General features: G+C 42.3%; 1 protein-coding gene across 3 annotated transcripts in view; it reads right to left on the bottom strand.

Annotated features, from left to right (window-relative positions):
* Positions 1 to 3,570: 3,570 nt before the first annotated feature.
* ADGRE3 (adhesion G protein-coupled receptor E3) overlaps positions 3,571 to 20,873 on the bottom strand; it is a 56,126-nt gene continuing 38,823 nt past the window's right edge. For all 3 annotated transcript variants that reach the window (XM_043911197.1, XM_043911199.1, XM_043911198.1), the window contains 9 exons: positions 18,154 to 18,332; positions 15,132 to 15,299; positions 13,535 to 13,732; positions 13,031 to 13,266; positions 12,255 to 12,321; positions 11,749 to 11,840; positions 9,041 to 9,209; positions 6,915 to 7,010; positions 3,571 to 3,772 (listed from right to left, as the gene is read on the bottom strand). In XM_043911197.1, coding sequence (XP_043767132.1) covers positions 3,764 to 3,772; positions 6,915 to 7,010; positions 9,041 to 9,209; positions 11,749 to 11,840; positions 12,255 to 12,321; positions 13,031 to 13,266; positions 13,535 to 13,732; positions 15,132 to 15,299; positions 18,154 to 18,332 — 1,214 coding nt within the window. In that variant the 3' untranslated portion in view covers positions 3,571 to 3,763. The remainder of the gene's footprint in view (positions 3,773 to 6,914; positions 7,011 to 9,040; positions 9,210 to 11,748; positions 11,841 to 12,254; positions 12,322 to 13,030; positions 13,267 to 13,534; positions 13,733 to 15,131; positions 15,300 to 18,153; positions 18,333 to 20,873) is intronic.

Genomic DNA, 20,873 nt, shown 5'->3' with positions numbered 1-20,873 from the left:
GGTCCCCAAGGAGGCATGAGGGGACAAGGTCCAAAGCACAGAGGGGGAGGTTAGTTTTAAACAAGAAGAGGGACTCCTCTGCCATTGTGGAAGAAGAGAGGAGGTGATGAGCATCAGTGGGGGAAGGAATCAAAGATGAGCATGGATGTAGGTATATCTGTAAGAGATGTCAGAAGGCTGAGGGTGTTTCCATCAGCTGGTGTTTATTTTCTCTGAGAAGTAGGAAACAAGGTCTTCTACCTTATATAGAGAAAGGGGATGCAGATTGAAGAAAGAACTGAAAAACTGGAACTCCCCACATGGGGAAGTTGACTAGGGATAGGAAGAGTGAGTTCCAGGTAGCCTGGGAGGTCTTGTTTAGACCAGAAAGCACACATTTGTAATGGCTCCTAGATGAATGATTCTGGGGTCTCACTGCTTTGATGGAGACTGGAGAAGAAACATGGTTGGTTCATAAGGAAAAATGCTTTTGGCTACAAGTAACAGATTACCTGACCCCAAGTGACTTAACAAAAGGAGTTCATTTGTCTTACATATGGAAAATTTCAAGGGTTGGTTACAGTCATAAGCTGACAACATCATAAAGCCCAGCTTAATTCTGACTTTTCATTCTTCCATCCTTAGTATTTCCATGCTATCTCCTTTGTAAGGATCATATTATTATATGATAGCAGCTAAAACTAGGGAGTAATTGGCAAACTCTCCTTGAATTTGTCTTTGTTTTTTATCAAGGAGAAAAAGTATGTTCCAGTAGGTGTCTCTTACATTTCAGTGGCTAGAACTGGCCCAGATGTCTATCCTAAACCAATTTCTAGCAAATGGGAAGGAGGTCACTATGGCTAGTTTATACCAGGGTTTTTCAACCTCATCACTACTGATATTTAGGGATGGATAACTCTGCTGTGTCTGTTAGGGCTGTCTAGCAGCTGTTTAGCAGCATCCCTAACATCTATTGCTTATATATCGGTAGCATCCCCCCTTGCCCAAGTTACTGAGATCAAGAATGTCTCCAGACATTTCCATATGTCGCTAATGGTGGGGATAAATCATCTCCAGTTGAGAATCATTGGGCTGAGATCAATCTCTACTGACCCCTGGGACCAGGTATGTTGCTGTCCTAAATATTAAAACAATCAAGGTTCTATTAAAAAGGAAGATGTAATGGTGGCAATGACTGCTGGGTAGACAATCCGCAGCGCCTCCTATGATTGGATCAGTCCTGGATGCAGATGACACCATCCTTATGGCAGAAAGTGAAGAGAAAATAGTCTCTTGATGAGAGTGAAAGAGGAGAGTGAAAAAGATGACTTGAAACTCAACCTTAAAAAAACTAAGATCGTAGCATCTGGGCCCATTACTTCATGGCAAATAGAAGGGGAAAAAGCGGCAGTAGTGATAGATTTTATTTTCTTAGACTCCAAAATCATTGCAGATGGTGACTGCACCCATGAAATTAAAAGATGCTTACTCCCTGGAAGGAAAGCTATGACAAAACTAGTTGTTGTTTAGTTGCCAAGTCATATCCAACTCTTTGTGACCCCATGGACTGCAGTACACCAGGCCTCCCTGTCCCTCACTATCTCCCAGAGTTTGCCCAAGTTCATGTCCATTGAATCGGTGATACCATCCAACCATCTCATCCTCTGTTGCTCTCTTCTCCTTCTGCCTTCCATCTTTCCCAGCACCAGGGTCTTTTACAATAAGTTGACTGTTCACATCAGGTGGCCAAAATATTGGAGCTTCAGCTTCAGCAACAGTACTTCCAACAAGTATTCAGGGTTGATTTCCTTTTAGATTGACAGGTTGGATCTTGCTGTTCAAGGAACTCTCAACAGTTTTCTCCAGCAACAGTTTGAAAACCTCAATTCTTCAGTTCTCTGCCTTCTTTATGGTCCAACTCTCACATCTGTACATGACTACTGGAAAGACCATAACCTTGACTATGTGGACCTTTGTCGGTAAAGTGAAGTCTTTGCTTTTTAGCACAGTTTAGGTTTGTCATAGCTTTCCTTCCAAGAAGCAATTGTCTTCTAATTTCATGGCTGCAGTCATTATCTGCAGTGATTTTAGAGCCCCAAAAGAGGAAATCTGTCACTGCTCCCACCTTTTCCCCTTCTTTTTGCCATGAAGTGATGGGACAGGATGCCATGATCTAAGTTTTTAATATTGAGTTTTAAGTTGGCTTTCTCACTCTCCATTTTCATCCTCATTAAGAGGCTCTTCAGTTCCTCTTTGCTTTCTGCCATTAGTGTGGTATCATCTGCATATCTAAGGTTGTTGATATTTCTCCTGGCAATCTTTATTCCAGCTTGTAGCTCATCCAGCCCAGCATTTTGCATGATGTGTTCCTTGTATAAGTTTAAATAAACAAGATGACAGTGTACAGCCTTATCATACTCCTTTCTCAATTTTGAACCAGTCAGTTGTCCCATATAAGATTCTTACTGTTGCTTCTTGACCAGCATACAGGCTTCTCAGGAGACAGGTAAGATGGTCTGGTATTCCCATCTCTTTAAGAGTTTTCCACAGTTTGTTATGATCCACACAGTCAAAGGCTTTTGTGTAGTCAAGGACACAGAGGTAGATGTTTTTCTGGAATTGCCTTGCTTTCTCTATGATCCAGTAAATGTTGGTAATTTGGTTACTCTGCCTTTTCTAAACCCAGCTTGTATATCTGGAAGTTCTTGGTTCATCTACTGCTGAGGCCTAGCTTGAAGGATTTTGACCACAACTTTACTGTCATGGGAAGTGAGTGCAATTGTCTGGTAGTTTGAACATTCTTTAGACAGTGTATTAAAAAGCAGAGACATCACTTTACCAACAAAGGTCCATATAGTCAAAGCTATGGTTTTTCCAGTAGTCATGTATGGATGTGAGAGTTGGACCATAAAGAAAGCTGAGCACTGAAAAATTGATGCTTTCAAACTGTGGTGCTAGAGAAGACTCTTGAGAGTCTCTTCGACTACATGGAGATCAAACCAGTAAATCCTAAAAGAAATCAACCCTGGATATTCATCGGAAGGACTGATGCTGAAGCTCCAATACTTTGGCCACTTGATGTGAAGAGCTGACTCACTGGCAAAGACCCTGGTGCTGGGAAAAATCGAAGGCAAATGGAGAAGGGGGTGACAGAGAATGAGATGGTTCAATAGCAACACCAACTCAATGGACATGAATTTGAGCAAACTCCAGGAGACAGTGGAGGACAGAGGAGCCTGGAGTGCTGCAGTCATGGGGTTGCAAAGAGTCAGACATGACTTGGGGAACTGAACAACAAAACTAAGTATGGAATCAGAATGAGGAAGCAAAGGTGTTGAAAGTATGAGGGAGAATCATTTGACTTGGGTGATCATGAGATTTAGCCTGGATAAGGAAGGAGGTAAAAGTGATAGTTTGGAAGAAGCTGATGGTTTGAGTTTAAAAAGCACGTTTAGGATGAGAGAAAGAACTTGAGAAAAAGGCCTTGACAAGGGCTCCCTCATTCACAAAAAGTCCGTGGAGTATTTGCAATGGTCATGATTTGGGTATCCAGGAATAAGTGTTGATTGAAAACATAATAGTGAGGAGAAATCCAATTGAATGCACATTTATTGAGATCCCATTATGCAGAACAAACAGTTCAGGAAGTTAAGGTTAAACTTTTCCTCTCCAGGAATGACATGTGTAATGATTCTCCTTGTTTGCACTTTCATTCTTCATGATGCCAACCATATCCACATGCATGACATGTAGAGCTGAATGTTCTAGTTTTAGAATTTTCTTTTCACTTGACCTAGAAAACATCCCACCCCAAAGATGTTTAGATTAAAGCTAGATGTCAGGATAAAAAAAACAAAGAAATGAACAACAAAACAGACAACAGGAAGAGTTGGAGTGAGTTAAAGCCAGAAAGCTCCACTCAGCAGGTAAGGATGGCTTGAAATCCTAGCATTTTGGGCTTCTTTAGATTACAGTGGGAGGACTTTAGCTTATAGAGGGAGGACTTCTCAAAAATCCAGGATGAAGAATTCTTTTTTTAAATCTTTTACCCAGATTCACTTACTGTTTTTTATTTTTTAATTTTAACTTTTCATTTTGTATTGGGGTATAGCCGATGTTGTGATAGTTTCCAGAGAACAGTGAAGAGACTCAGCCACACCTATACATGTATCCATTCTCCCCCAAATTCCCCTTCTACAGGATGAAGAATTCTTTTTTGGAAAAAAGTGTGGATATAGTATCCCACTCTAGAATTTCAGCCCCTGGGAAGTTGGTTTTTTTGGTTCATAAAGAAAGGCTAGACTCTAAGTTCCTTGAAGGCAGCTACAGTGTTGGTATTGTTGCATTTTGTATGTTCCCTGCTTACCATAATGTTGGACATATTATAGAACTTAATAAATATTCTCTTTGTCCCCTACAAGTTGTAGCTTGGTTTAGAAGCTTCAGGCTCCACAGCGGAACAAATATTTCCCTACAGCTGCCCATGAGGATAGGAGTTCCTGACTCAGTTATTACAGGAAGTCCAAAGCTATGCCTTCCTTCCTGGTATTTATTGTTCATTCGAAGAATTTCTTGTCCTCAAGCAAGACTTTTCCCATAAGCAGTATTCCCTGGTTATACAACCGACCTTCCAATGTTATCAAGTTTGTGGGGAGCAGAACCAGAACGTTAACCCAAGATCAAGTTTGTCCATAAAGGACAAAGGGTTTTGTTAGCTTTTTACTCATACTCTGTGCATAAAAAAAGGAAAAACTTCAGAAATTCTTCTACTTAGAGCAATTGTATTTCTTAAATGTAGCTACATATAAAATATATCATAAATATATAATATATAAATACATCATGTATTCTTTGCTTTATAAAGATACACTCATTCAATTTCCATAGTGTTAAGCAATAATAATAATAATAATAACGTTTCCTTATTCATTGTGGGAAACTAGTAGTTGGAGTGCTGGCAGCTTTGGGAATTCTTTTGGGTTATCTGGGAGACATTTCAAAGGTCACAGCCAGTGGTTAGCACCTATAACAATTTTACTCTTATTGAGAATATTAAGCTTAATATTTTTTCTTATGACTTGATTGGCTCTATTCTCTGTAAGCTTAATATTTATACAAAATTTTTCCAAAAAGAAATTTTCTGATCAGTTGACATGCCTGCCCTAACACTTTTTCCTGGTTCCGTTTTCTTCTTGGTCCTTTGGAAAGATTTAGAACGAATTCCCCTTCCCTTCCTCCAAGAAGGAATTTGGAGATCACTGTTTTCTTCAGTGACCTCGATATTTCCACGGCTAAAGAAAATTCCACATTTTCTCAAGAAATGTAGGAACAGTGTTTCAGAAATTTCTCAATTTTGTTTAGCTTAAAAGTAACATATTCTAAGGCTTTTTGGTTAGCAGATGTGGTAGGCAAGTACATGGAAGACATAAAGCCAAATGAGATTGGGAGAATTTTTATGGATTAGACTCTTTGGAGCCCGTCTAGTGACATACCTTCTTACAAGTATGTCCTCTCATTTCTGTAAAAGATCAATTAGGGGACAACTGTGGAGAGAAGTCTCAGGTAGTACTGGGAGTGCATTTCTTGGTGCCATCAATCTTGAGTTAGCTCAATGGAAGAACAGACAAAACCAACAACCAAGTTCTAGAGAGGTTCTCTTTCTAACAGGACCATTTCCTCTCCCAGGAAGGTCCCATTATTACATGCACTCCTCCTCTATAATTATGTAGAACATCTGGGGTGGGCTTTCTCTTCTGGATCCCTTTCTGTAGTATCCACTACCTCCATGGGGCTCAAGTCCACCTCTTTCTGAAACAGCCATATTTTGAGGGACGATGACTACTCTGCTATGTCTGTGATTGTAAGTCTCCCCCTAAAGGAGTCTACTTTAGATGGTAGTGGTGCTGGTGATATGTTTTACCTGTACTTAAAAAAAAATTTTTTTTATTGGCCTATAGTTCATTTACAATGTTGTGTTTATTTCTCCTGGTCAGCAAAATGCATCAGTTATACATATATCCACTTAAAAAAAAAATCTGGCCATGCCACGCGGCATGCAGGATCTTAGTTGTCTGACCAGGGATCGAATCTGTGGCCCCTGCATTGGAAACATGGAGTCTTAACCACTGGACTGCCAGGGCAGTCCCTGTAACCACTGTTTTAGATTTTATTCCCACAAATCATCACAGAGTATTGAGTAGAGTTCCTCGTGCTATACAGCAGGCTCCTATTAGTTATCTATTTTAATTATTTTTAAAAAAGCTTTTAATTTTATATTGGGGCTTCCCAGGTAACTCAGTGGTAAAGAATTCACCTGCCAAGCAGGGGATGCGGGTTCAATCCTTGGGTTGGGAAGATCACCTGGAGAAGGAAAGGGCAACCCACTCTAGTGTCCTTGCTTGGGAAATCCCATGAACGGGGGAGTCTGGCAGGCTAGAGTTCAAGGGGTCACAAAGAGTCAGACAAGACTGAACCACCACCACGACCGTAGTTGATTGGCAATGTTGTGTTAGTTTCAGGCATACAGCAAAGTGATTCAGTTATATATATGAATGTATCTAATCTTCAAATCATTTTCCCATTTAGGTTATTACATAACATCCATCAGAGTTCCCTGTGGTATAATAAGTAGATCCTTATTAGTTATCTGTTTTACATATAGCTGTATGTATGTCTGCATGTCAATCTGAAATTCCCTAACTATCCCATACTTCAAATGATGAGAGTATATATTAATACAACAGCCAAGTTATGCACTATTAGTGAGCAAGAAGGAAACAGTGAGAAACAATATGATGGGAATGAGGAATGCAAACCAAGTCATCAGGAAAAGAACTCCTCCCCACACTCGGCGTGAAAGGGAGCTTGTTCTAAGACAAGGAGAGGAAGTTTGGGGTGTCAAGACGTGACACATTAGAATAAGTCACAAGTCTTACCTCACTGGGTTTTGAGTCAGGACCAAACCTGCTGGAAAGTGTGTAAATCTCAGACTCAGATTTAGATTTGATGATCTCGCCAAACCACTTTTGGACCTGGAACATCAAAGAAAATACCAGGATTATTTTTGTTAATGTTGGAGAAGAGAAAAGTCAGTGAGTTAGGAAGAGGATGGGAATATTACGAAAAACCTTTTCCTACAAAATGTGGTATATGCATACAATGGAATGTAATTTAGCCTTAAGAAGGAATAAAATTCTGAAACAGGCTACAACATGGATAAGCCTTGGAGACATTACACTGAGTGAAATATATGTGTTAAAAAAAACGGTTAGTTACTCAGTTGTGTCTGACTCTTTGAGACCCCATGGACTGTAGCTCGCCAGTCTCCTCTGTCCATGGGATTTTCCAGGCAAGAATACTGGAATAGGTAGCCATTTCCTTCTCCAGGGGATCTTCCCAACTCACAGGTTGAACCCGGGTCTTCTGCACTGAAGGCAGATTCTTTACCATTTGAGCCACCAGGAAATACATAAGCTAGACACCAAAGAACAACTATTGTATGATTCTACATGTTGAGAACCTGTAATAGTCAAATTAACTGGGACAGAAAGTAGAGTAGTGGTTACCAGGAGCTTGGCAGGGGGGAATACAGCATTATTGTTTAAGGGATACGGGGTTTCAGTTTGGGATGATCAAGAAGTTCTAGAATGGATGGTGGTGAAGGTTGCATGACAATGTGAATGTACCTAATGCTACTGATCTGTACAACTAACAAGGTTAAAATGACAAATTTTGTTATGTATAATTTACCACAACAATTTTTTTCATATTACAGAATACACATTTGTCGTAGAAAATTAACAAAATATGCATATGCAAAGGAATAAAATAGAAGAAAATTAAGGAAGAAAATTCCTCAATCTAGCTCTCAGGGCTTCCCAGATGGCGCTAGTGGTAAAGAATCTACCTACCGATGCAGGAGACACAAGAGTCACGGGTTTGATTCCTGGATTGGGAAGATCCCCTGGAGTAGGAAGTGGCAACCTGCTCTAGTATTCTTGCCTGGAAAATCCTATGGACAGAAGAGCCTAGTAGGCTACAGTCCATAGGGTCCCAAAGAGTCAGACACAACTGAATGACTGAACATGAACACGAACACGAACACCCAGAGGAGCTTCCCAGGTGGCTAAGTGGTAAAGAATCCAACTGTCAATGCAGGTTTGATACCTGGGTTGGGAGATCTGCTGGAGGAGTAAAGAGCAACCCACTCCAGTATTCTTGCTGGGATAATCCCATGGACAGAGGAACTTGGTAGGCTACTGTCCATGGGGTTGCAAAGAGTCAGACACAACTGAACAACTGAGTACACAGGTACGCCCAAGAAACACCAGTAGATCCTTGCAAAAGTGAGACAGGGAAAGAAAGCTAGCTAACAAAAGAGGTATAATCCTTCATTCTGTGTTTCCACTGTGGACAGGTGGGGTTCAGTGTCACTGGGGGGTTCTGGAGACAGCATAGGACATGCTTCAGGGTTATTCACCTCAGAGACAAGGGAGCTGGGGCATCCGTCTACTAGCACCCATCAGTCATTGGTTGAGGCTGCTTTCGAGGGTCACTATTCTCTGAAAATACCAGCTTGCCCTGTGCATGAACCAGGCATGTCTTGTGGGCAGTAAGAAGCCCACTGGCACAGGGTCACAGGTGTTTATAATAAACAACCATGGGCACGTAGAATAGAAGGCCAAAGGGCTATGAGAGGGCCATCAACAGCATCTGCTGGACTTCCCTGGTGGTACAGTGGATGGGAATCCACCTGCCAATACAGGGGACATCAGTTCAATCCCTGGTTTGGGAAGATTCCACATGCCACGGACCGACTGAGCCCATGTGCTGCAACTACTGAAGACCGAACACCCTGGAGCCGGTGCTCCACAACAAGGGATGCCTCCGTGGGGAGAAACTCCTCCAATGTGGAGTAGGCCCAGCTCTCTGCAACTAGAGAAAGCCCGCGCACACACACACAAGGCGGTGAAGACCCAGTGCAGCCAAAAATGAACAGACTTAAGAAAATGAATAGACAGAACTAATTTATATACATAAAAAGAAAGAGGCCCCTGTTTACCTGCTGGCTGAGGAGGCAATACACCAAGAAGATGAAGAAACCCTGCAGGCTGTTGATGATGGTGAAGAGGTAGGCCATGACACGGGCAGCTGGTCCCACCTGCAGGATTCCCAGACACCACGCGCATCCCAAGATGAAGAACTGAGCGGTGGCTTTGACTGTCAGCATCCTGGGTAGTAATAATTGATAATGTAAAGAAACCTGATAATGATTGTGACCATTCCTACAGCACAGTTGTTAATGGTGAGTACTCTGGAGCTAGAATGCCTGTGTTTTAAATCCAAGCCAGCACTAACTAACTTGGTGACCTTGGGCAAGTTACTTTCTGGCTTTCTTTCCACCCTTCCCACCTTTTTTTGGCCATATCATGCAGCTTGGGAGATCTTAGTTCCCTGACCAGGGGTCAAAGCTGGGCCATAGCAGTGAAAGCGATGAGTCCTAACCCCTGCACTGCCAGGGAATTTTCCTCCTTTCCTGCAACTCAGTTCCCTAATAATTGTAATAGTCCTATTTCATAGGGTTGCTGCAAATATTGAGACTTAACATATGGGAAATATTTAGGACAGTATGTGGAACAAAATTGTGCATTCAAAGTTGTTTCAGTCATGTCCGACTCTTTGTGACCCCATGGACTATAGCCCATCAGGTTCTTCTGTCCATGGGATTCTCTAGGCAAGAATACTGGAGTGGGTTACCATTTCCTATTCCAGGGGATCTTCCTAACACAGGGATCGAATCCCTATTACCTGTGTCTCCTACATTGGCAGGTGGGTTCTTTACCACTAGCACCAACTGAGAAGCCCAAAATTAGTACCATACATATGTAGAACATTCTAAAACTATAAAGTTCTTTGTTTCATTCTGTCTATATCACTTACAGATGGGGGAGGTCTTATAATTTGTTATTCAAGCAGGAAGGCTTTTGAGATCAAAAGGGGTGCAATTCAGGGGAACCATATTCATTATCTTGTAATAATCTATAATAGAAAAGAATCTGAAAAAGAATATATATATGTGTGTGTGTAACCAAATCACTTTGTGGTACACATGAAAATAACAGAACATTTTAAATTAACTATGCTTCAATAAAAAAGGGATGATATTAATAAACATAATGCATCAGCAAAACATAAACTGGGACCATCCCAGGAAAACTGAGATGTAAGGTCACCTTATTTATATATCTATATATCTCTAAGTTTAAAATATAATATGTAACTGAGAAAAGCTAGTTGAGGAACAGTTTGTGTAGTGTGATGCTATTGTATGTATGCCTGCCTGTTCTATAGAAAATGCACAGAAAAAGGCCTGGGAAAATATCAGACACATCATATCATACAGTTTCTTACCTCTGGATTTCCTGGTTGGTAACGTAGTAGGAAAATTGGAAGCAAGCGGCTGTCACTTTTAACTTTATACATTTTGAAAACTTTTGACAAAAAATAAAAAAAGTAACAAATGTGCTATTTTTGTGATTACAATGAAAACCTTAGCAAACTACAATTAAGACGGATGGTGCACACTATTTACAATAGCCAGGACATGGAAGCAACCTAGATGTCCGTTGACAGATGAATAGATAAAGAATTTGTGGAACATACGTAACAAAGGTACAATGAAATATTACTCAGCAAGAAAAAGGAACAAACGAGAGTCAGCTGAACTGAAGTGGATGAACCTGGAGCCTGTTATACAGAGTGAAGTAAGTCAGAAAGAGAAAAACAGATATCGTATATTAACGCACATATATGGAATCTAGAAAAATGGTGCTGATGAAACTATTTGCTGGGCAGGAGTAGAGAACAGATTTGTGGACACAGCAGGGGAAGGAGAGGGTGGGACAAATGGGAGAGTAGCATTGAAATATATACATTACCATGTATAAGATAGTTAATGGGAAGTTGTTGTTTAGCACAGGGAGAGCAGCTCAATGTGATGACCTAGAGGGGTGGGATGGGGGGGACTGAGGGAGGTTCAAGAGGGAGGGCATACATGTGTACTCATGGTTGATCCACACTCTTGTATAGCAGAAAGCCACACAACACTATAGAGCAAGTGTCTCCACTTAAAAAACAAATTTAAAAAAAGATGGATGCTGCAAAATAAAAAAAAAATACTCCCAATTTTTTGAAACAGTATTATACAAAATATATTTTAACCTAAATCCTTCCTGAACTATTGCCTCTTGTATTTTGCAGCAGGGAAGTCCCTCCTCTTCTTCCTTTTAGTGTTAGATCTCTTTCCTTTCTGAGATTCATCAAGGACACGTGCCTGCCCAGTTAGAAACTACATTTCCCAGCCTCCTTTGCAGCTAGGCGTCACCACATGGCCAAAGTCTAACCAATGGGAGGTGAATAAATATGGAACTTGCAAATTCCATGTCACTTTCTTCCCTTGGATGGGATACAACATCCTAGGGGCTAGTGGGGCAACAAAATAGAAAGAGCGTGAGTCCTGGATCACTCTGTGGAGCTCTGTTCTGTGGCATGAGAATGAAATAAACTTCTATCTCACTTTCTGTTTTTGAGTCCCAGCAATTGAATATAGCTTCTCCTTGTGGCAGTGGAAGACAGCAGTGACCTTGCTAGTTCCTAGAGGCTGACTGTGCATATATGTCTCCGTGGATATGTAGGAGGGACCAGTAAGAAGTGAGTAGAAGAAAAGGGGGTTAGGAAATACCATTTTATTTAGAAAATACCATAACTTACTTTATGTTCCGGATGGTTGACACTTCACTGTTGAGAGAGGAAAGTTTTCTTTTCAAAATCCAAAAAACCATGAGAAAAAATACAAAATTCACCTGCAAGAGTGACACAGACCATGGAGAATACAAGTTAAAATGTACCATGTCTATTCAATTTATGGTAACATACTGTAGAGCACAACGTGGTCTTCTAACTGGGAGGGAAACCCAAAATGGAAGGGACATACATATATACGTATGGCTGATTCATTTCGCTGTGCAGTAGAAGTTAACAAAACATTGTAAAGCAACTATACTGAAAAAAAATTGAAAAGCCATTAAACAAAATGTACCATGTCTGCTGTAAATTGCATACAACCCCCACCTCCCTGCACATGGATTTGAATTGGTAGCAGATGGAAAAATCAAACCATATAACTGAGAAAATGTGTGTCCCTTGTGCTATCCTGCACCCAGCATGTCTGGCGCTTCTGCTTAGGTCAGGAACACTGGAGCCACGTATTCACTCACACAGAAAATGGCACACACAGGTCCAAGGAAAGCCCAGATGAATTTCTGGTCCAGGTGGAGCCAGCATCTGGGAACAATGGGAAAAGGGACATGAAGGGAGATCAAAGAAAGCACATGAAACGACATCTTTTTCTAACAGAAAACTTTTCCAGTGTTTCTTGAAAATGTCAGCTGGTGACAATGCAGGCTTTGATCGTTTGCTTCCATGTATTACTGCTACATGAAACAGTTTACAAGCACAGACCGGTTGAATTTTCATACTAGTATTTCGAGGGTGGGAACCATGGAGATGACTATTATCTCCATTTTACTAACGAGGGTATTGAGACTTGAGGGGGCTTTCCAGGTGGCCCAGTGTTAAAGAATCCACCTGCAATGCAGGATATGCGGCAGGAGCCATGGGTTTGATCCCTGGGTCAGGAAGATCCCCTGAAGGAGGAAATGCCGACCCACTCCAGTATTGTTACTTGGGAAATCCCGTGGACAGAGCAGCCTAGCAGGCTACAGTTCATGGGATCACAGAGTTGGACCTGACTTAGCAACTGAGCGTGAGACTTAAGGACTTGAGGTCACAAATTATGGGAAGGATAAACCTGGGACCTAACTGCAAAATTTCCTCCTTCCAGAACTTTCCACATCATCTTTCCCTGCCTCACTGGGAAAGAAGTTAGAGCCCTTACACTCAAAGGGAAAATAGAGTGCGTTTGTTGTGTTTATCTGAATCATTGCCATTAACACTGCCCTCAAATCTGCCCATGGCACAGGGTGAGACTTACCGATCAGGTGTTCCATAAAGATGAGGCCTGGAGGCTGCAGAAATGGCCACGATCACAGCCGGGACTCCGTAGCCCACTGGGAACATAAGCCACTTCATGAACTTGTTGATACTGGAGTAGTTGACCACCGTGAGGTTGCGTGCAGTGAGGAAGAGGTGCAGGCCCTCCAGCAGCATCCAGGTGAAGGAGGCCAGGTAGAGATAGTGTAAGGCACCTGCGATGATGGCGCACAGCAACTGGGGGAGGAGGAAGGTGTCACCAGGAGGGACTGTCAGGGTGGAGCATGGCCCCGGGACCTCTCCTTTATACTGGCATTGAGTTCAGAAGCCCTGCTATTAGATCACGGTTGTTGAAGTAAAGGTGGTTGATAATGCCAGCACTGCTCACCTCACCACGCATCCTCCCTCTAGGACCCAAGGCTATTTTATTGAGGGGTCCGAGGCAGCATGGCCCCATGAATTCAGCATCCCCCGAGGTAGGCACATTCTGGGACAGTATAAGTACCTTGTTCTCAGTTCTGTCGATGGCTGTGAGGAAGAGCAGGTGGGCCAGGAAGAGGCAGAGTGAGAGCTGCAGGTGGAGCGAGGTGCTGGTGTTCTGGATGGCTTTGCACAGCAGGAAGGTGAGGGCCGCCAGGAGGAGGCACAGCAGAGAGAAGCTCAGCCCCACGTAGGTGATCACAGTCAGTGCGGGATCCTCCTCCTGGGACCCAGCAGAGAGGAGACCACAGTCACGCTTTCCTGCCCTGGGATTATATTCTCCCACCCCTTGGAATGTGGCATCCCAAAATAGGCAGACCACCTGTATCTCTGCAATGAGGGGAGGGGTGCGGACTTCCTGTGTGCTGTCCCCCAGCCTATGTCATCGATAAGTCCTCTGAACCCACCTTTAGGATATGTGTCCAGTCTGACCTTTTCCCACCAACTCTGCAGCTGCCATCCAAATCCTGACCACCATCATCTCTCTGCCGGGCTACTTCTGCTGCACCACTGACCATTCTTGACTCAGGGGCCAGAGATACTTTCTAATAACACAAATCTGTAGCACCCCTGATGCAAATCCTGTACTGTCTCTCCATCGCAATTAGAATGAAATCTAAACTCCTGACTATGGCATGTGTGGTCTGACACTTTTCCCCTGCTCCCTTCTCTCCAAACCTGACTTTTCCCACTTCCCTTTCATCCATTCTATTCTTTCTAGAACACACTGGGTTTGTTTGTTCTGTCTCATGGATTTGCCTATTGTAAATATTTATTGTTTAATTTTATTTTATATTTGACTGTGCTGGGTCTTCATTGCTGCTTGTGGGCTTTCTCTAGTTGTGGCCGGTGAGGGCGACTCTCTTGTTGCTGTGTGAGGGCTTCTTATTGGGCTGGCTTCCCTTGTTGCAGAGCACAGGCTCTAGGGCGAGTCGGCTTTAGTACTTGTGGCATGTGGGTTCAGTAGTTGTGACTCGTAGGCTCCAGAGCGCAAGCTCATTTGTTGTGGTGCACAAGTTCAGTGGCTCCTCAGCATGTGGGATCCTCCCAGACCAGGGATCAAACCCATGTCCCTTGTATAAGCCAGATCCTTAACCACTGACCACCAGGGAAGGCCAGATTTGCCTATCCTAGACATTTCATATAAGTGGAATCCTACAGTATATGGTCCTTTGTGTCTAACTTCTTTCATCCAGTGTGATATTATTGAGATTCATCCACATTGTAACACTGCTGACTTAACATTCAGATTTCAGCTTGAGTAGCTCACTCTCCTCCGATCACTCTATCTAAAGCAGTACGCTTCTCCTATCACTCCAGACGTGGTCTGTTAAACTTTTTTTTATAGCACTTATGGCCACCTAGTAGTGTTAGTTGCTCAGTTGTGTCTGACTCTTTGTGATCCCGTGGACTGTAGCCTGCCAGGCTTCTCTGTCCATAGGATTTTCCAGGCAAAAATTGGAGTGGGTTGCCATTTCCTCCTCTAGGGGATCTTCCCAACCCAGGGATCGAGCCCACATCTGTTATATCTCCTGCATTGGCAGGCAGGTTCTTTACCACTAGGGCCACCTAGCAGGGCCTCAAAAGGGGTTAGCTGGAGGAATTCAACAGTTACATCCTACCTGGTCATGGAAGGCCATGAGAACAGCGAAACTGGACAGGTGAGTGCAATTGCATATCGTGTGAGTCTTGTTCGTTTGTTTCAGAGCACAGCCGTCCTTGGACCAGCGGTTGCCCTCCTTTGTGCTTTTCCAGTAGACGCAGAAGATCTTCTTGTTCCTGGGATTTACCTGAAAATAGAACAGGCTCATCATGTCGTTCCTTGGGAGGGACAACTCTGAGTGTCAGCCTTGGCTGGTGACACCATGGGTTAAGAAGGATCAGGTGATTTCTATTTTAAGTGAAGAGGACGACCACCAGTATACCTGCCCTCAGAGTCCCAGTTCTACTGGGATTCCACCTAACAGAAAACAATCTCCTCTCTCTCTCTGGGAGTCAGAATTTTACAAGATGTTACTGGTTTCAGGACTTTGTCCTCCACCATGGGAGTCAAATAGAAAAAGAGTATAAGACCCACCTGAAGTTTTCTTCCAAGTACTCCCTAATCAAATTTCCCTGATTTCTACATTAATTCTGCCCTGACCTCTTACAACACAATATTGCTCATGCGATGACAGGGCTAGTGTAGGGAAGAAGCATCACCAGGAGAGAGAAGAAAGTCAGCCTTCAATTTCTCTCTCCCTTTTTTTTTGGTCTCAAGGATGTCCAGAGCATCATTTGATTGGGCCAAGGAGATGAGTTGGATGCTCTCCTGTTTGGGTGCTATATCTTCTTTGATAATCCACTGGACCTTCCCTAGATATCTCACTCCACTCCTACTGTCCCATGCCCTACATCAAAAATTTCATACCTAGATTTCATGCATCAGATGGAGAAAATCTATGTTTCTTCATCTTCCCTCACTTCATTTTTGCTTTGTTAAAATTTAAAAAATATTAATTTTTCTAGTTTGAGATTTGGGATATAGCATTGTGTATGTTTAAGGTATACAATGTAATGATTGATATATGTATTTATTGCAAAATGATTACTGCAACAAGGTTAGTTGATATCCATCACTTCACATAATTACAATTTGCATTTTGTGGTGAAAACTTTTAAAAGCTATTCTGTCAGCAACTTTCAAATATACAATACAGTATCGTTAAACTAGAGTCATCATTCTCTCCATTACATCTCCGGAACTCATTCATCCTATAACTGGAAGCTTGTAACCTTTGATCACGTCTACCCGTTGCCCCCGCCTTCCGTCCCTGACAACCGCCAGTCTGTCCTTTGTTTCTGTGAGCTTGGTTTTCTCAGATTCCACGTATAGATGAGATCATTCGGTATTTGTCTTTCTCTGTCTGACTTCACGTAGCCATAATGCCCTCAAGGTTCATCTATGCTGTGAAACAATGGCAGGATTTCTTTCAACTCTTACTTTCTAAACAGAGTTGGCTATGTCTGGCTATTAACCCTCCTGCCTTTAAGAGTTTGGGCAGAGAATGCGAGAAGGCAATGGATCATATAAAAATTTTCCTTCTAATTGAATTATGTAGTCTTAGTAATTAATTCCACATGTCTCTGCAAGAATAAATACTATGTCTCAATTCAGATTTCACAGATGTAGGAGGTACCTGCAACTGAAATAATTCCATGTACTAGAATGACATTGCCCTAGAGAAATATCTTGTAAATCACTTATGTATTAATAATTTGAAATTTTCTACTACCACATTAAAAAAGGAAAAGGAACAGGTCAAACCAGTTTTAGGAACCTATTTTATTTAGCCCACTGTTTTTAAAATAGGGCTTCCCAGGTGTCACTAGTGGTAAAGAACCTGCCTGCCGATGCAGGAGACAAAAGGGACGCAGGTTCGATCCATGGGTTGTGAAGATCCCCTGAAGGAGGGCATGATGGCAATCCACTCCAGAATTCTTGACTGGAGAATCTCATTGACAGAGGAGCCTGGTGGGCTATAGTTCATAGTGCACAAACAGTCAGACATGACTGAAGTGACTTAGCATGCATGTATGCATATTCAAAATAATATCATTTAATGTGTCAGAACTAAAGAGCCTCTTGATGAAAGTGAAAGAGGAGAGTGAAAAAGTTGGCTTAAAGCCCAACATTCAGAAAACTAAGATCATGGCATCTGGTCCCATCACTTCATGGCAAATAGATGGGGAAACAGTGGAAACAGTGGCTGACTTTATTTTTCTGGGCTCCAAAATCACTGCAGATGGTGATTGCAGCCATGAAATTAAAAGACGCTTACTCCTTGGAAGGAAAGTTATGACCAATCAAGACAGCATATTAAAAAGCAGAGACACTTTGTCAACAAAGGTCCATCTAGTAAAGGCTATGGTTTTTCCAGTGGTCATGTATGGAAGTGAGAGTTGGACTGTAAAGAAAGCTGAGCATCAAAGAATTGATGCTTTTGAACTGTGGTGTTGGAGAAGACTCCTGAGAGTCCCTTGGACTGCGAGGGGATCCAACCAGTCCATCCTAAAGGAAATCAGTCCTGGGTGTTCATTGGAAGGACTGATGCTGAAGCTGAAACTCCAATACTTTGGCCATCTGATGTGAAGAGCTGACTCATTGGAAAAGACCCTGATGCTGGGAAAGATTGAGGGCAGGAGGAGAAGGGGACGACAGAGGATGAGATGGCTGGATGGCATCACCGACTCAATGGACATGAATTTGGGTGGACTCCGGGAGTTGGTGATGGACAGGGAGGCCTGGCGTGCTGCGGTTCATGGGGTCGCAAAGAGTCGGACATGACTGAGCGACTGAACTGAACTGAATGTGTCAATATAAATCAATATATGTAATCACTATAAAATTATTGAGAAGCTTAACATATTGTTTTTCTTACAAAATCTTCAAAGTCTGGAAATACTAATTCTAAATCTGGAAATGCTAACCCTTCAAAAATCTCAATTCAGACTCTCATACTTCAAATGCTCAATAACTCTAGTTCGCTCCTGGTTATGACACTGGACAGTGCAGGTCCAGAACCACGGACAGGGAGTATATGCAAATTATTTGGTCTAACATCGATGAAACCCAAGCAAGCACAAATTGCAGCTTTGACCCACCTTCATGTGCTGAAAACTTAGAACCACAGGCTGGGAGAGAGATGTGTTCTTTTTGGGTCCAATAGCAGCACTTACTACCTGAGAGTTCAGGTAAACTTTCTCATTCATTTCTTCAAAAGAAGTTGCATTTATGATCTTTCCAAGGGAAGAGTATGAAATAAAGGCAACTGCACTAGAACCTGAGGAAACAGAACAATGGAGATTGGGATTGACATATATATATACTCATGGTGCAGGCTCAGTGGCTCATTTGTGTCTGACTCTGTGTGACCCCATGGACTGTAGCCCACCAGGCTCCTCTGTCCATGGGATTTCCCAGGCAAGGATACTGGAGTGGGTTGCCATTTCCTTCTCCAGGGGATCTTCCTGACCCAGGGATTGAACCTGTGTCTTGTGCATGATAGGTGGGTTCTTTACCACTGAGCCACCAGGGAAGCCCTTAGTCATATTAATACATATATATTTAGTTTGTTGAATTCAATTAATGTGATGTTGAGCATCACATTATATGCTATGCTGAAGAGGAAAAAAGTTAAAATTTTACATAACTTCCTCCTCCTTCTGCTTCTGTAACTCAGCTTGCCCCTTGCAAAGTCTGGGTCATGCAGGTCACATAGTCTCAGAAAGTGGGGACTGGCAATACTAGGAACTAGAGTTTATCTCACTCACCCTTGTCCTGCTCTTTGCAATCGCCCAGCCCCTGCAAACCTGCTTAATCATGCCTGTCCAGGTCAGGCATACCCCTGCCCATCGTGACCACTGTTCCTGAGCACACGAAACCCCTGGTTTAAACCAGCCTATTAGCAGCTAGTGTTGCCCACTACAGTCTGTCCATAAAAACTCTGTAGCCCCTTTGTTCGGGGCTCAGAGCTTGGAGGGTTGACTCCTCTGGACCCGCCGGCGTAAGAAGCCTGAGCTCTCCAACTCTCCTAGTGTGGCTCTTGGTTTCTCGAGTCCTGGTTTCTGCAGCAGTCCACAGTTTATCTCTTGTAAACATAAATGATGCAATTTTGATGAGAAAAGGACAAAAAAGAAAGTGAAATTTTTATAAAAATACACACCTAGAGATAACTGCTGTTTAAGTTCTGGATTTTTTTTTTTCTAGGTATATATACATATCTGTATCCAGATACATCTCGTGTCCAAGATTTGTTAATGGACAGAAGATAACATTGCAAGGAAGAGCCAATTCTGACTCCAGGTTGCTTTTGTTCCCTGCTTGTACATAATGGCCTGCCTCAGGGAATCCTGTCCTACTGCCTGAATATTAAACTAACATGTCTTGGTTCAAGACCCTGTCCACCTGCAGATGGCTACAGGAAGGAAGAAATTAACACATCCTCCAGGAGATATTTGCAAGATTAATGGACTTTTTAGGGCTTCCCTGATGGCTCAGTGGTAAAAGACTCTGCCTGCAATGCAGGAGACGTTGCTTCGATCCCTGGGTTGGGAAGATTCCCTGAAAGAGGACATGGCAACCCACTCCGGTATTCTTGCCTGGGAAATCCCGTGGACAGAGGAGCCTGGACTGAGCACACACACACACACGCAGTGGACTTTTTACTTTGCTTCCTTAGCCCCCGCCCCACATCTCTTTTCTATAAAAGAGCCTGGCATCTAGACCCCAATAAGATAGTTATTTTGAGACATTAGTGTACCATTTTCTCAATAAACCAGCTTTCAAATAAAGTCATTTTCCACCTCATCTCTCAAATTTATTGGCTGGTTGTGTGGTAAGCAGAGCGAGCCTGGACTCAGTAACAATGTGACTGAGTTTCCTTCTATGGAGAGCTGAGTATCAAGGATTATCTGATTCTAAGGGGCATTGTGATTCACCTTTTATGGACTTTCTATTGCCAAGCAATTTCACAACTCTGTAGGCGTGGAAGATAACAGGTAGAAACTTGATAGTAGTGGAAATGGTTCTTTCCCTAGACAAAGATGCATTTTGTCTGGTAGATATGTAGTTTTCTGTTATAGAAAATATAATTCTGAACATTGCATTATAGTATTGCCCTATAGAATATTAACCAGCTTTTGCATCAGTTAACATATCATTTCAGAATTTGTGACTGATTTATATAGGAATATGTTTGTGTACATATGTATCTGCTCTTTGAATTGCCTCTGAGCATGTCTTAACATTTCATAGATTCCCTCATCAATTAATGAGCTGATGTAATCTTTTTCATGACTTTGAAAAAGTCTTTATTGAATTTGTTACAATATTGCTTCTGTTTTTTATGTTTTGGCCATCCCAGGGCACATGGGATCTCAGCTCCCAGACCAAGGATCGAATCTGCACCCCCTGCATTGGAAGGCGAAGTCTTAACTGCTGGAACGCCAGGGACGTCCCATGAGTTCCTATGATCTTTGATGTACCTTCATTTATATTTGAGAATGGTATTTACCTTTTCATTATTTATCTCTTTGAAAAAGGTATACAGGTATATACACATACACACACAAAAACACAAACGTATATACACGCACATAGGCACACTTACTCACATATATGAGGGTCAAAATAAAAGATTTTCAGTGTCTCTACTCATATTCTGAGGCATACTTTGTATTTCTGGCCCTGAATCCTCTGTTGTATTGAATAGGGTAAAACTGGAGGGACAAGAGAAACTGGAAAAACTAAGAGAGGCTAAGGTGATTTACATAAGAAAGGACACGAATCTACCCTTATGAGAAAAAGATATAAAAGTTGGGTT

The sequence above is a fragment of the Cervus elaphus genome, chromosome 9 (assembly GCF_910594005.1).
Source record: "Cervus elaphus chromosome 9, mCerEla1.1, whole genome shotgun sequence".
NCBI lineage: Eukaryota > Metazoa > Chordata > Mammalia > Artiodactyla > Cervidae > Cervus > Cervus elaphus.
This window is presented reverse-complemented; position numbering and strand designations above follow the sequence as displayed.